Raw genomic sequence first — 12,964 nt, 5'->3', positions numbered from 1 at the left:
GCAACTCCGAATACATTACTTCAACAAAACTGCTCAGTGCAATCAAATGGGATGCATTAATATTCAAATTCTGTGTGTCATTTGACCTTGGCTGGTAGATCTAAGGCTCTAAACGAGTGACTATTTTGTCTACATAATCTCATGTTCTATTTAATGAAGATTAGCCTTTTCATATAAACTGAGCTATTCAAGCATGACCTACATTTTATGCAAAGCAGCACAAACTGCAATATTTATAGAAGGCCTTACAATGATGAGCAGGAAGTGTCCACAGTAGTGCCTGAGATGTCCTCTGCAGCAACAGGGACACTCAGTTCCCCCTCAACTTGGACGCTCTCCTTTGCAGGGGTCCCATCATCAGCTGAGAGAAACACGGTAGCCGTAAGTTAAGATGGAGCAAATATAAATGTGCCCTTTAAAAATCCCAGATAGGTAACACTGCTCCCTCACAGGGAATTCAAGAAAAGGTCACATGCTAGAGAGGATCACCATTTAAAGATATCATTCTGGTGCAAGATTTAAGATTATTTTTTATATGCTTTGTTAAGCTATCGACAGTAATGCATCCACAAAACTGTGCGTGAATAAAAATAATGTAGTTAATAAACATGCACTTATAAAAGGGTTTAAATGCCCTTTAAAACAGTAAAAAGACACTTGTGAACTTCAGACACACTTATGGCTAAAGAAATCATCTTTTTTCTCCGGTGCATGTTTTCCTGATGATTACTAACCTGCAGTTTCTGAATCATTTTCTTCGCAGTTTGATTTCTGCTCGTCCATTCCTACTCCTGAAGAAGATCTCTATTGCAGAGATCTGAAACAGGGAGGACAGTTAGATGGTTTAAAAACAAAATGATCGTGCCACCAAAGTAGAGCAGCATGCATGTACAAATCCAAGTTTTGCAATGATCTACAACCACAAAACCACTGTGCCATTTTATTAAAGCCTCTCAAAGGCGGTAACGAAAAAGTTGGACTGGTCAACCTCTCTCTTGATAATGCACACCATCCGATCAACTGCATTTGGGAATGTCTAGTCATTCGGCAAACGCGTACTTAACGTACATAATCCAGCAAAGTTCAAATTACTCCACACCTAACTACGCAAACATTAGTGTATATAGGAAAACAAAAATCAGCTGATTAAATACAAACCATGAGGTGGATTCGCGTGTTCGGTGCATTTTCTCCGTTTTGGTTAGCGCTGGTAGATAAACAACGGTTAGTGGGTTTGTTAAATTTGTCTGATCCTGCAGCTGCGTCGTTCTGCTCAGCTTACAGTAGTGCCTAGAAGCTGCTAACACGCTAGCATTCTGGCCGGGGTTAACAAACTCTATGCAAAATAATCCATTCGCCCATCATCAAACCAGGTATATACAGACACGTATACACAGCTCCTCTGCTTAGTGATGACCCGCGGTCAATAAAACTCTACAAATTCGTGCATAACTAAGATAACGTGTTACTTTCTTTATGTAAAACGACGCTAAAGGGAGAAACACAAAGAAAATACAACTTCCGTGTAGCGCGCTTCCTGTGACACACAAAACGAGGTCGGGCTAAAACATGGGCAACGTTATTTTGTTCCGCCTGTTATAGAGTGCACGTTTATAAACTCAAATATGATCACACTGACAACAATCACTCGATTTGCAGCGTATTTGAGGAAACATTTATGTAATTACGTCTTTCTCTTCTTACACTCATGTTCTTGCAGTTCCTGTTGTATCTATCTATCTATCTATCTATCTATCTATCTATCTATCTATCTATCTATCTATCTATCTATGCCTGGTGTCACTTCATGTTGCTAGTTAAAACGGAAATGCAATTCAGTTTCAAGGTTCCATAATGTGCTCAAGATTTCATGTATAAAAGGAAAAAAAGGGGAAAAAACGAAACTCAAACTGAAATACAATGTCCTGTCCTTGTCAGGACTCCTGCACGCACATCTCTTGATTTATATGCCTGTTTCCTCTCATTTAAAAAAAAAAATAATAAAAATTGTGTATATATATATATATATATATATATATATATATATATATATATATATGTATGTGTGTGTGTGTGTGTGTGTGTGTGTGTGTAAACAGTTTTGCAAGAGATGAAATCAGCAGAATGTAACAGTTTAACATTTTATTTAGAAAACAATAATAGGTAATAAATTAAAGTGTTTTTATTATTTAATGTTTCATTTTATCACTTATATTGTAGTGACATGTTTACTGGCTTTGAATGAATATTTAAAGAAATTTCACTGTACAGATGGAAAAAACACAAAATTACCAGTTAGACTTTTAAAGACTTTTAAAGTGACTGGTGGACATCCTAATCTAAAGCCTAAACTAGTAACACAAAATTATTCGGTCAAGACACTTTTTAGGCTAAGCATGACCTTTAATTAAGTGAATGTTTGCATATAATAAAAGCAAATTGGAATTACAGATCATATTAATCCTTAAATAAATTTATAGAGAGGTAAAAAGTAATATGATTTATGGAGGAATGCATACATTTCGCATTGTGTTGATATTCTGGTTATTCAGGAAACTCAATCTAAGCTTGCTCTTACTGTGACCGTGTTTTTCTATAAATAAATAAAAATCTTTAAACGTTTATACCCTAATTTCTTTCCTCAGTTTGATCAAATTGTTTTTACTAAGATGTTCGCATAAGGAACTGTGTAATCCTGTACGCACTGCTTCCCCATTTTAACTTTCAACTGCGTAGCTAATTACAAAAATATGGGACATTGGTGTCATTCACACTGGTGTTTTATTGACATTATTTATTATCGTCTAGCTGAATAAAATTATTTGAAAACACCCGATGCCTAAAATATATAGGCTAACGTTACAACGCCACTTTAACAATCCCTGACCCTTTAACTCGGAATAAACTGGCAAGCTAAATCCTTTCACACTAATTTGTTGACATGTTTCCCAAGCAGTTTTAAGTCCTAACACGCTAACTGACGATCACATTCACACATGCTACAGACAGCACAGTCCTTTAACAAAATCCATTTTTAACTATTTGCCTCTGTTATAACATTTTCAATTGTTTTATACCGAGGAAAATATTAAAAAGGAACCAAACGTATTGCCTGTAAAGCAGTGCATGCTAACAGGCTGCAAGTAGCGTCTCTATGTGGTATAAAACTACAACCACTGCTATAAAACGAAATATATTCGAATAATCACCCATTTTGATCAGATTTTATTATCAGCCTCACTTTTGCCAAAATAAATAAATAAATAAATAAAACAAATCACCCAGTTTCACATCTGCTAACTCTTGCTAGCCAGACACTTTAATACTCCAAAATGCTGTTGCTCTTTCCAGCAAAAACAAGTAGAGCAGTTTATTGACTTAGATTGATAACATGATTGATAACATGATAATGTATATCTGACAATAAGCAACAATATTGTAATACTGACAATAATAACTCTTAAGATTTAGTGGTTTCCGTGTTCATAAGGTCTTAATGACGGAACGTTCATGGACTGGTGCTGGCTAAAAATATGGCTTACCCATTTACCAAGGACATAAACACTCATGCACCAAGCTAAACTAAAAACCACAACGAACTATCGTAAAAGAACCTAAACGGCCTGCAAAATAACATAACATTTCTAACGCTGGTGTTTTTAACCTTGAGTTTAGGAAACGCAATGGTAAGTTACGTATGAAGCTAGCAGCACATTCATTTTGGCCGACAGATTCGCACTCACTTCGCTAAATGGACGTAGAAGGGGGGCCCGAGTATTGCTAGGGTGATTAATCAGCAAGTATATATATTCATTTAAAAATTAAATACGTCTTTTAACACTCACCTACAATGCGCTGCTAACGTCCTCGTACATGATCGGAACAATCCTCCGGATAATAATCGCTGGGGTCCGTTTCATTTCATTAAGCTAGCTTTGGCTAGGCAGGGTTTACTAGTTTGTTGTTGATGGGGGAAGTGCTGTCGGACGAGCAAACGTTTGCAAAACTACCTGATATTAAGATTTTGGTTGGCCAATACCAGTGAATCAAATGAGTTCATGCTGGACTCTCATGTTTGCTGCTTTCATCCAGACTGAGTAGCTTTGGCTAACCCCCACACCCAGATCTTCAATCTGGAGAAATCTAGCAAGCTTGTTTGATAAACTTGCTTCATGTAACAGTTTGAAGTCGGCACCAGCTTTCTGCCTGTGCGAGTGCAGGCTGCAGATTACAATGTTTTTTACACCTATGCTCAGTTCAACGGCGACCCCTACTTTTGAGAGGACAAACAGGGGTGCACTACTTTGGGTCATGGTTAAGTTAGTTAGAGAGTGTTTCTCCCGTTTTATCTCTTGTAGTGCTGGAGAGATGCTATGCTGTAATGGACTATAACTAATAACTGTTGTTTTTGTTTGTTTGTTTTTATTATTATTAATTGTATTATTAGAATACACATCTATCTATCTATCTATCTATCTATCTATCTATCTATCTATCTATCTATCTGTCTATCTGTCTGTCTGTCTGTCTGTCTGTCTGTCTATCAGTACTTGTTTTTAAAAGTACTTGAGTATCAAAAGTAAAAGGTAGGCTAAATGTCAATGCATTGTTTTTTTATTGTTGCATTGTTGTATGTAATACTTACAGTACCTTATGCATCTGAATCTATGCCTACCTACACCTACCCTCATATCAATATCAAATGTATTTCTAGAACACAGTTCCAGTAGTGGGATTGAATGTGAGATTGAATAAGTGCACTCAATAACGTCCACAATGGTTTCGGACTTCCAAATGGCTGTTCCCTCAAATAGTGCCCTATTTAAAGTTTTGCTTTTAGCATGAATATGTTAGCCTTACTGTTATCTATAAGCTAGTGTGCTCCAAAACAATGACAAAATTCGCATTTAGAAGACCAAACCCAACGCTGAAAATGAAAATCAGGTTGATGTCAGAATCCAACGTCAGATTGACGTTAATCTCCAACGTTGGACAGACGTTGTATTGTGGTTGAAAATGAAAATCGGGTTAACGTCAGAAACCAACATCAGTCGGGTTCTGACGTAAACCCGACTTTCATTTCCAACCAAAATCCAATGTCAATCTGACGTCGGGTTCTGACGTCAATCCGGCATCGGGTTCTGACATCAAACCGACTTTATTTTCCAACCAAGATCCAACGTCTGTCCGACGTTGGATGTTGACGTCAAAACGACGTCGGGTTCTGACGTCAACCGACTTTATTTTCCAACCAAAATCCAACCCCTGCAACCAAAATCATCCCCTGACTGACGTTACCACTTTCTACTCAAGGACCTTGACAGAAATGTAGTGGAGTAAAAAGTACGATATTTGTCGTAAGTTAAAGTAAAAAGTTTCCAGAAAAAATAATACTCAAGTAAAGTACAGATACTCAAAAAGTATACTTAAGTGCAGTACTCAAGTAAATGTACTGTGTTACTATCCACCTCTGCTGTCTATAGCCTACAAGTACACAATTAAATAATTAAATGATTCATTCTGTTTATTCATTGCCTTAAAAAGGTAGACATTTTAAGTGGCCCATTTATTATCTGGCCGCAATGCTCACAGGCAGCACTCTCAGTACAGATACATTTGGTCATAATAAATGTCAGTTCATCTTTGCTTTCAAAATCAGCACACTATTAGCTCAATGAAAATCAATTGTAACCAAAACATTTAAAATGAGTAAATGAGACCACAAAATATTGCCCGATCAAAGGTTAACTAATGTCTATTCTTAGACTAGTATAGATTTATAAAGAGACCGACTTTATTGATCCTGTGTAAATGCATAAGCTGCACAATTTGAAATAAAATGTCTCTATTATGTATGCCTGTAATACATGGCTATTTCTTATTAAATATAATCTTATTTCAATCTACAGAGGATTGTTGAATAAACTATTATTTATCTTGTGAAGAAACCAGGCAGGTTTAGATGTGTTGTTCTTTGAACTGACAAGCCATCAATGTGGCATAGTTTGGATCACAGGCAGTAAATACATCACTCAACACACCCAATGTTTCATTTGCATACTGGAGAAGAATGAAACGATGTCTATTTATGAAATGCACTACCAACATCTACTACAATGCAATCATGTTCTTTCTAATATATGACTCAATCATGCTGTATTAGGTCACGTTTAAGTCAGAAATTCTGATATTGCAAGATTCTGTTGCACAGTACAGGCATATTCTGTGCACAGTGTCTTTTAAAACACAAACTGGTATATTGATCTCTACAGAACATAATGTGGCATATTAAACAAATTGTCTGATCAAACTAACCCATTGACAAGATTAATAACTTCTTCCCAGCTTTCACTGGGATTAATTTGAACAGGAAAGGTTTGGATGAAGCCTGAATAAGCTTATCTTAAAAATCTGATTGGTTCACCAAAGATAATGGTTGGGTGGGTCTACATTACAGAGTTTGCCATTGGCCTGATCCAGATGGAGTTTAGTACAGCTCCTCTCCAGTGGGGGTGTGTGTCCATCTGCCCCCTCCATGAGCAAGATAATCCTCTTCTATACCTTCACAGCTGAGAAAAAATAAATAGAGGAAAAAACATGCACTTTCTAAAAACCAACAGTCTCAAAAGCTTAAGCATTACAATGCTAAATCTTTTACATTGTCTGGCTGTAATGGATTAGCATAGTGCACTATAATTGTACATTTTGTTTCAGTTTTTAAATATATGCACATTACACACCCAATATGATTTTTGTTATTATTTGTATTGCATTTATTAAAATTAAACAAAAGAAGCTTCCCCAGTCATTTTTGCCATTAATGCTGATGCACACATTTTTTTAAAACAAGAAAAGTAATAGAGAACAACTTAAAAATATCACAAACAATAATTTATTACTTCATTAATTTTTATTAATTTCAGGAAGCTGTTTTTCAGAACAGATAATTTATAAATCATACTAAAGCACATCAGAAGATACAGTGGTGTATTCTTTGGTGTCCACAAGGGGGTGTGATGCACTGTTAATTCCTGTTTAGCACCATCATTTCAGACACTGGAAATTGATCTCAATTAGTCAGACATGGTTAAACAGTGTTAACACAATATTTGATTGGCAACTCATTTCTGTTTAGAACTTAAATGACTAACTACAGGATGTAATGTAATATGCTGATTTTTCAACAAATTGGGAACTGACATGATATTGTACTCAGTACAACTCTGTGTTTTGTGTGAATAATGTCTATAAACACTATAAACTACAGTAAGTAAAAAAAAAAAAGATTGTATCAGTGTCTGTTTGGTATAACAAAGGGCCTCAAGCCATAATTTGAACTACATGAAATATATATTATGAATCCAGATGTATAAAAATAAATATTTATTACTCTCTGAAATATTTTCTTGTAAAACAAACATAAAAATACAAGTTTACATTTCAAATCCCGTTATTGTCCATATGGTGATTATTCAATATGGCAAGTATTATCTGAAAAATATGATTTCTTTAAGTTACACTGAATATTTCACATACAGTATATGTATAACGGCAACACATTTACATATTCTCAATTAATAAAGTAATTATAACTGGATGTTATGTGGTGAGTAATTATAGTGCCTAATGCATTTTCTTTTTTTGGTCAGTTCAAAAATCAGTTTTATATTATGTTTGCATATTCTTTGTCTTGACCATCAGTAAAACTTCCTAGGGTCAAGAAATATCCGTCCTAATGTGTGCAAAATCCTTGCATACCAGTAAACCTCCTTTTGCGGCAAAAAACTGTGTTCATTTTCCATTTCCACTTTGGCATCTTGGAATTTGCAGCATGTGCTGGAAGAACTGTTGTGCATGGTCTGATTTGTGGAACAGATATTAGGGATCATGGCACTATTTTTAACCCCCACTCTTTGTAAGTTTTCTTCCATTTCTGTCTGGAAAAAGCCAAACAGGACACGGACAGGCCAAAACGCCAAGTGTGCGAGTCTGTGATCTTCAACAGAAGCGTAGCTGGATACCAGCACGTCATCCACAAATAAGTTCCCATGTTCTGTCAAAGGAGCATAAACCCCCATCCTCTCCTCCAGTGAAATCGAGACCACTTTAGATGGCTGAATTCCTCTATTGTCTCCAGTAGTAAGTATATAGTCCCCAATCCTAACTTCTTTGGCAAAAATAGCTTCATACTCATGGTGGTGCAGTTCGAGATTGTGAGCCGCAAAGATGAGGTGATTGGGAGTTAGTGCCATTTGTTTACCATTTTCTGTGCCAAAAATAAAGAAAGTGGCTCTGCTCTCTCTATTCAGATGTAGAAAGAGAAGTACCCGACTGAGAACAATTTCACCTGACCCAGACAAGGAAAGCACCTGTTCCCCAGGCCACAAACTCGAAATAGGCTTTTGAACACCATCGGCCATTGTCACAAGTCCCAATCCTGAAAAGCAGCCACCTTTCTCCACGGCTACAGAGTGATCTGGAAAAAAAATATAGAGGTGGAACTAAGTTAAATGGATAGTTCACCCAAAAATCGAAATGCTGTTATCATTTACTCACTATCATTTGTCCATACACTGTAAGTCAATGGGGTCCAAATCAACACTGGACCCCAATGACTTTCATTGTATGGACATTTTTTAAAATATCTTCTTTTTTGTTCCTCATACAGTTTCGAGGGTGAGTAAATAAGGACAGCATTTCAATTTTGGGGTGAAATTTTCCTTTAAGAGTTACACGATCTGAATGAGGAATAACATTGAAAAGGAAAGATTTAGCAGCTTACCGGCTTTGACTGAGCAGTGTACATGATACCTGGATTCATAGTGCACCCAGTCAAATCCAGCCTCAACTGCCAACTGGGCAAGTAGTCCATATTTTTCTGTGTCTCGGTCTGAGGTGGTGATGTCGACAGCACGGCCCTCATAATGTAAAGAACCATCAGGGTGATGGCCGTCCTCATCCCAGGCCTCGGTCACTCGCAGTCGGACCCCAAACCATTGGTTCATTACTGCTATTGCCAGTTTATTGAGGCAGTCCTTACAGCGCTATGCAGTGGGAAAAGTAATGAAACCATCATACAGGTGACACAAACAGAAGGACAAAACATTCCATGTAAAGGGATAGTTTTCTTAGTTTAAAAGTCTTTCACCATTTACTCACCCCTATGTCATTCTAAACCTGTATGACATTCATTCTTTCTTCCACATTTATCAAAATATCTTCTTTTGTGTTCCACGGAAAAAGAAAGGAATAATATTCATTTTTGGGTGAATTTTCACTTGAACCATTCCAGACTGTCTCCCTTCTTACTAATGTTTCAAACCAAAAGTGTGCTAATTTTGAAAGCATATGCAAATACCATGACATTTAACTATTTTCACAATCCTTTGGCAAAAATTGGTGTTGGTAGACATCAGCGATTTTTTTGTCCAGCTTACTCAGCTCTGCAAAAGGCCATTTCCACCCCCTTAACATCTAACAAGAACAAAGCTACTTTAACTCATTTCCAGCATTCTTCGGACACTTCAGCATGGTCACAGAGAGAAGTCAAGGTCAATTCCCTTTTTTTTTTCTTCACACGATGGGAACATTTTCACACAGTCTTTTGAACGACCCCAGTGTTAACCTTGAGACTTTGTACTAAAGCATTTAGACTTCCTCCACAAATTTTCAAAATGTTGTGTCTCTCTACACCTCACGTGATGGGGAATCTGTGAGAAGGTAGTATTATTTGTCTGTGAAAATAATATAACGTGACCTATAGGGTCGTGATTGAGAGGGTATGGGAAAAGGTGAGAGAGCAAAACAGGGTTGAAAAGCCAAGGCAAGCGAGAAGAAAGCAAGAACCAGTCCGAGCGAGAGGGCAGATGGATGGAATGTTTAGACGTGTTCTTGGGAATGTGACAGCAAGAGTGAGAAATCAAGAGGGGAAGACAACAAACCAGGGAGATTTTTCTCGCAATGCTGTTGGACAGAGGCGATTCATTGTGGAAACTACAATAGAGGCTTTTCCAATGGTGCCATTACTTCAACAGGCGAGAATTCTGCACAGGCGACCCCGCAGAGGCTTGAAAAGATGCACAAAGGATAGCTTTCAGAGTTGGGCAACAAGAGGGCACATGCATACGTACACATACACCAACGCAAAGCACTTTCATAAGAGTACTCACTAGATGCCAATCTAGTCAAACTTATTATCAGTGATATCAAACTTATCAGTAATATCTCCAAACGACCTATGATACCATTACAGATTAGGACATGCCTAATTAGGACAACTTATTTAACTGAAATTTGCATCATATTGCCTTAAAGTAACAAGTTTTGAATGTCTCATATTGTGACTTGTATGTATTTAAGGTTTAAAAATAATATTTAGTGTATAGTCTGTGTTCTTCACAATGTTATCTGCCTTACCTACCTTCATGTTTATACAAGAGAACACACGCACACACACTCCCAGGCTATAAGGAAGTAGAGGTGTAGTGATCATTTTATGGCTCTAATGAAGAACTTGGTTAAAGATTAAATGGTGCAGTGGCAGTCCAGACAGTCCTATTGTCATGTTTTTTTGTTGTTTTTTTACATTGCCTAGGGAACATGGGAAAATGGGTAAACATGCTATCAACATCAGAGTTTCAGCTGCACAAATCTAAACATTAAAATAATTCTTTGTTAAGATTTCTTTAATTTAAGGTAATTAATTTAGCAGGGCCTGTTCTGAAAAAATCACCTTCTGTCACTGTGTATCATAATAGTTATTTGCATCAATTTGCAACTAGAAAACTATGACAATGAAACACATCTGAATTACAGGAATCTCAAAACCCCTGTATTTTCAAGTACTGTTTAACTGTGCATGAAGTATGTCATGGATGGCTGAGAGAGTTGAATGGACATGCATCTGGGTCATTCCACGAAATCTGTGCCTTAATTCTCCATTTTGATTTTAAATTAGATTTTAAACATTATATGAGACAAAGAATGCCTTTAGGTATTAATAAATTTAATTGTGCTTTTTAATTGTATACATTTTAAAAATGCAATACATTAGGATACAGCTATGCCTTTAACAGGGTTGACAGTAACAAAGTTGACAGTTTTACAGTTGATTTAGCCATTATAGCCTTGTCCTCAAGATTATGATTCTACAAAAGACAATTTGTGGATTTGTGGATGGCGTGTTGGTATCCTACGCTTCTGTTTAAATACGAAAGACAATTTAATGCTGATTATATATATATATATTTCTATAATAAACTGTTTACTGTACAAAACCACAGTAAGAAGTACTGACTAAAAACTTTCCTTATTGACTACCTAATGTAAGATAAAGTGACAACTATGATGTCATAATGACATATTCGTAATTATTCGTAAATAATAATTTTAATAAATATCGAGTAAAAATGCTTTAAAAATTCAAAGGGTATTCTAACATAGCCTATAGGGAAACATATTAAAATAGCCTATAATTTATTTATTTTTTATTTTTTTCTAAAGATATTTTAATAGGCAATGTATAGATCTACTGTTTTAATATAGCCTACACACAAATATATAGGCCTATCACATAAAAAGCCATGAAGAAAGTCTAAAAAAAGAATGTTTAGTCATTGTTTACACTTGTTAATGAGAGACACAAAAAGCACCGTACAGTAACCAGTCTGCAAAAAATATGACGCGGTTGATTATATTAACCGTTACACACGGGTTTCCTTTACCTTGGTCATTAACCGATCGGCTTTGGTATGTTCCTCGTCTTTGAAGACAACGTCAGGGTTGTAGTTGCACACGAGCTTATTGAAGCCTTCCGAATCCCTCGTTATCCTGCCCTCCGCTCTTCCGCTCGCTCCCAGGTTGTTCTCAGAGACACCGGGCACGTACTGCTTGTAAGACATTGGAGTTAACTTGCGTTGCCTAGGGCGACTGCCGTAACCGGGACCCGGCCCGCATCCGTCAACCGCCAGCCATGAATAAAGACACGCAGTCAGCAGGCCGAGCCTTGCCAGCCTTAACCAAGGAGTCAACGTCATTGACGCGCGTGAAGTGTGCCAGGAGATCAGCGAGCCGCGAACCCTGCAGCGCGAGCGTCTCTCCCAGCACCTCGTGGCATTTCGTTAACACAACTGACTTTTTCCATGTCCATATCACGGTGTTGAATTAAAATGGGCACTCGTTGGGATTAGGCTCGTGAATCATTGACCAAAGTGTAATGGCTTCCAGATTAAACTGATTATTTAGACCTTAACATCAATGCATCCGACATCCAGACATGGAGTGTTTAACACTGAAGAACTTTCCATATAATTTGCATAAAATAGCTCTCAATGAGCTTACACATGCAGGTCAAATTTATATAGCCAATTTTCAGTATTCCAAGCTGAGATGGTTTGATCACATCCTCGTTCTCGTTTGTAGATATTGGCATAGCAACAGGTGCTTCATCCCATCATCCTACCCCACCTTGGACAGCTCCGCGCGAAGCAGCGTGTTCTGCAATAATGTTCACAGCGCGTGTCTCTGTTTGTCCTGCCTCATAGTCGCGCTCAAGCATAATTTCATCCCTTTACTGTATGAGGGCTCTGACTCTGGACCAACATGTGTTTGCTCCCGCTTTTAAGCGTTGCGCTCGGACCATTGAGTATTTGTGACCGGACAAATCGCCCTCCCTTCCTGCGCGCGCTCCGGGACAGTAGCGCACACGCCTCCTTGCGCGCGTTTCCAGTCATGCAGTTGTGAAGTCATTGCAATGAATTGCAATGAGTGCAAAGTTTTACTTTCCTGTGCTGTGTATTTAACAGCATAGGCTTGTCTCTCCTTGAACTGAGAAACAGGGAAGACTGGGACTATATAAATAAATTGGCTATTTCTGACAGGGTCGGTTTATTATTAGCCTACAATCAATTTCTACAAACGTACAGTCTTGGCAACACGTTGATCTTTTGTGACAACATGCCCCAAT

At 37.4% G+C, this 12,964-nt stretch overlaps 2 protein-coding genes across 3 annotated transcripts in view; both read right to left on the bottom strand.

Annotated features, from left to right (window-relative positions):
• Nucleotides 1–4,145, bottom strand: part of kmt2d (lysine (K)-specific methyltransferase 2D) — a 33,167-nt gene extending 29,022 nt beyond the window's left edge. For both annotated transcript variants that reach the window (XM_084099798.1, XM_084099799.1), the window contains exons 1-3: nucleotides 3,846–4,145; nucleotides 735–817; nucleotides 250–361 (exon numbers count right to left, since the gene is read on the bottom strand). In XM_084099798.1, the coding sequence (XP_083955924.1) occupies nucleotides 250–361; nucleotides 735–783 (161 nt within the window). In that variant the 5' untranslated portion in view covers nucleotides 784–817; nucleotides 3,846–4,145. The remainder of the gene's footprint in view (nucleotides 1–249; nucleotides 362–734; nucleotides 818–3,845) is intronic.
• Nucleotides 4,146–7,368: 3,223 nt separating this feature from the next.
• Nucleotides 7,369–12,641, bottom strand: dhh (desert hedgehog signaling molecule). Its single transcript, XM_084099186.1, has 3 exons — nucleotides 11,724–12,641; nucleotides 8,783–9,044; nucleotides 7,369–8,476 (listed from the first exon to the last, which is right to left on the bottom strand). Exons 1-3 carry the CDS (start codon nucleotides 12,033–12,035, stop codon nucleotides 7,698–7,700), a joined length of 1,353 nt encoding a protein of 450 aa, XP_083955312.1. The 5' UTR covers nucleotides 12,036–12,641; the 3' UTR covers nucleotides 7,369–7,697.
• Nucleotides 12,642–12,964: the final 323 nt, after the last annotated feature.

The sequence above is a fragment of the Abramis brama genome, assembly GCF_963993115.1.
Source record: "Abramis brama genome assembly, chromosome: 22".
Taxonomy (NCBI): domain Eukaryota; kingdom Metazoa; phylum Chordata; class Actinopteri; order Cypriniformes; family Leuciscidae; genus Abramis; species Abramis brama.
This window is presented reverse-complemented; position numbering and strand designations above follow the sequence as displayed.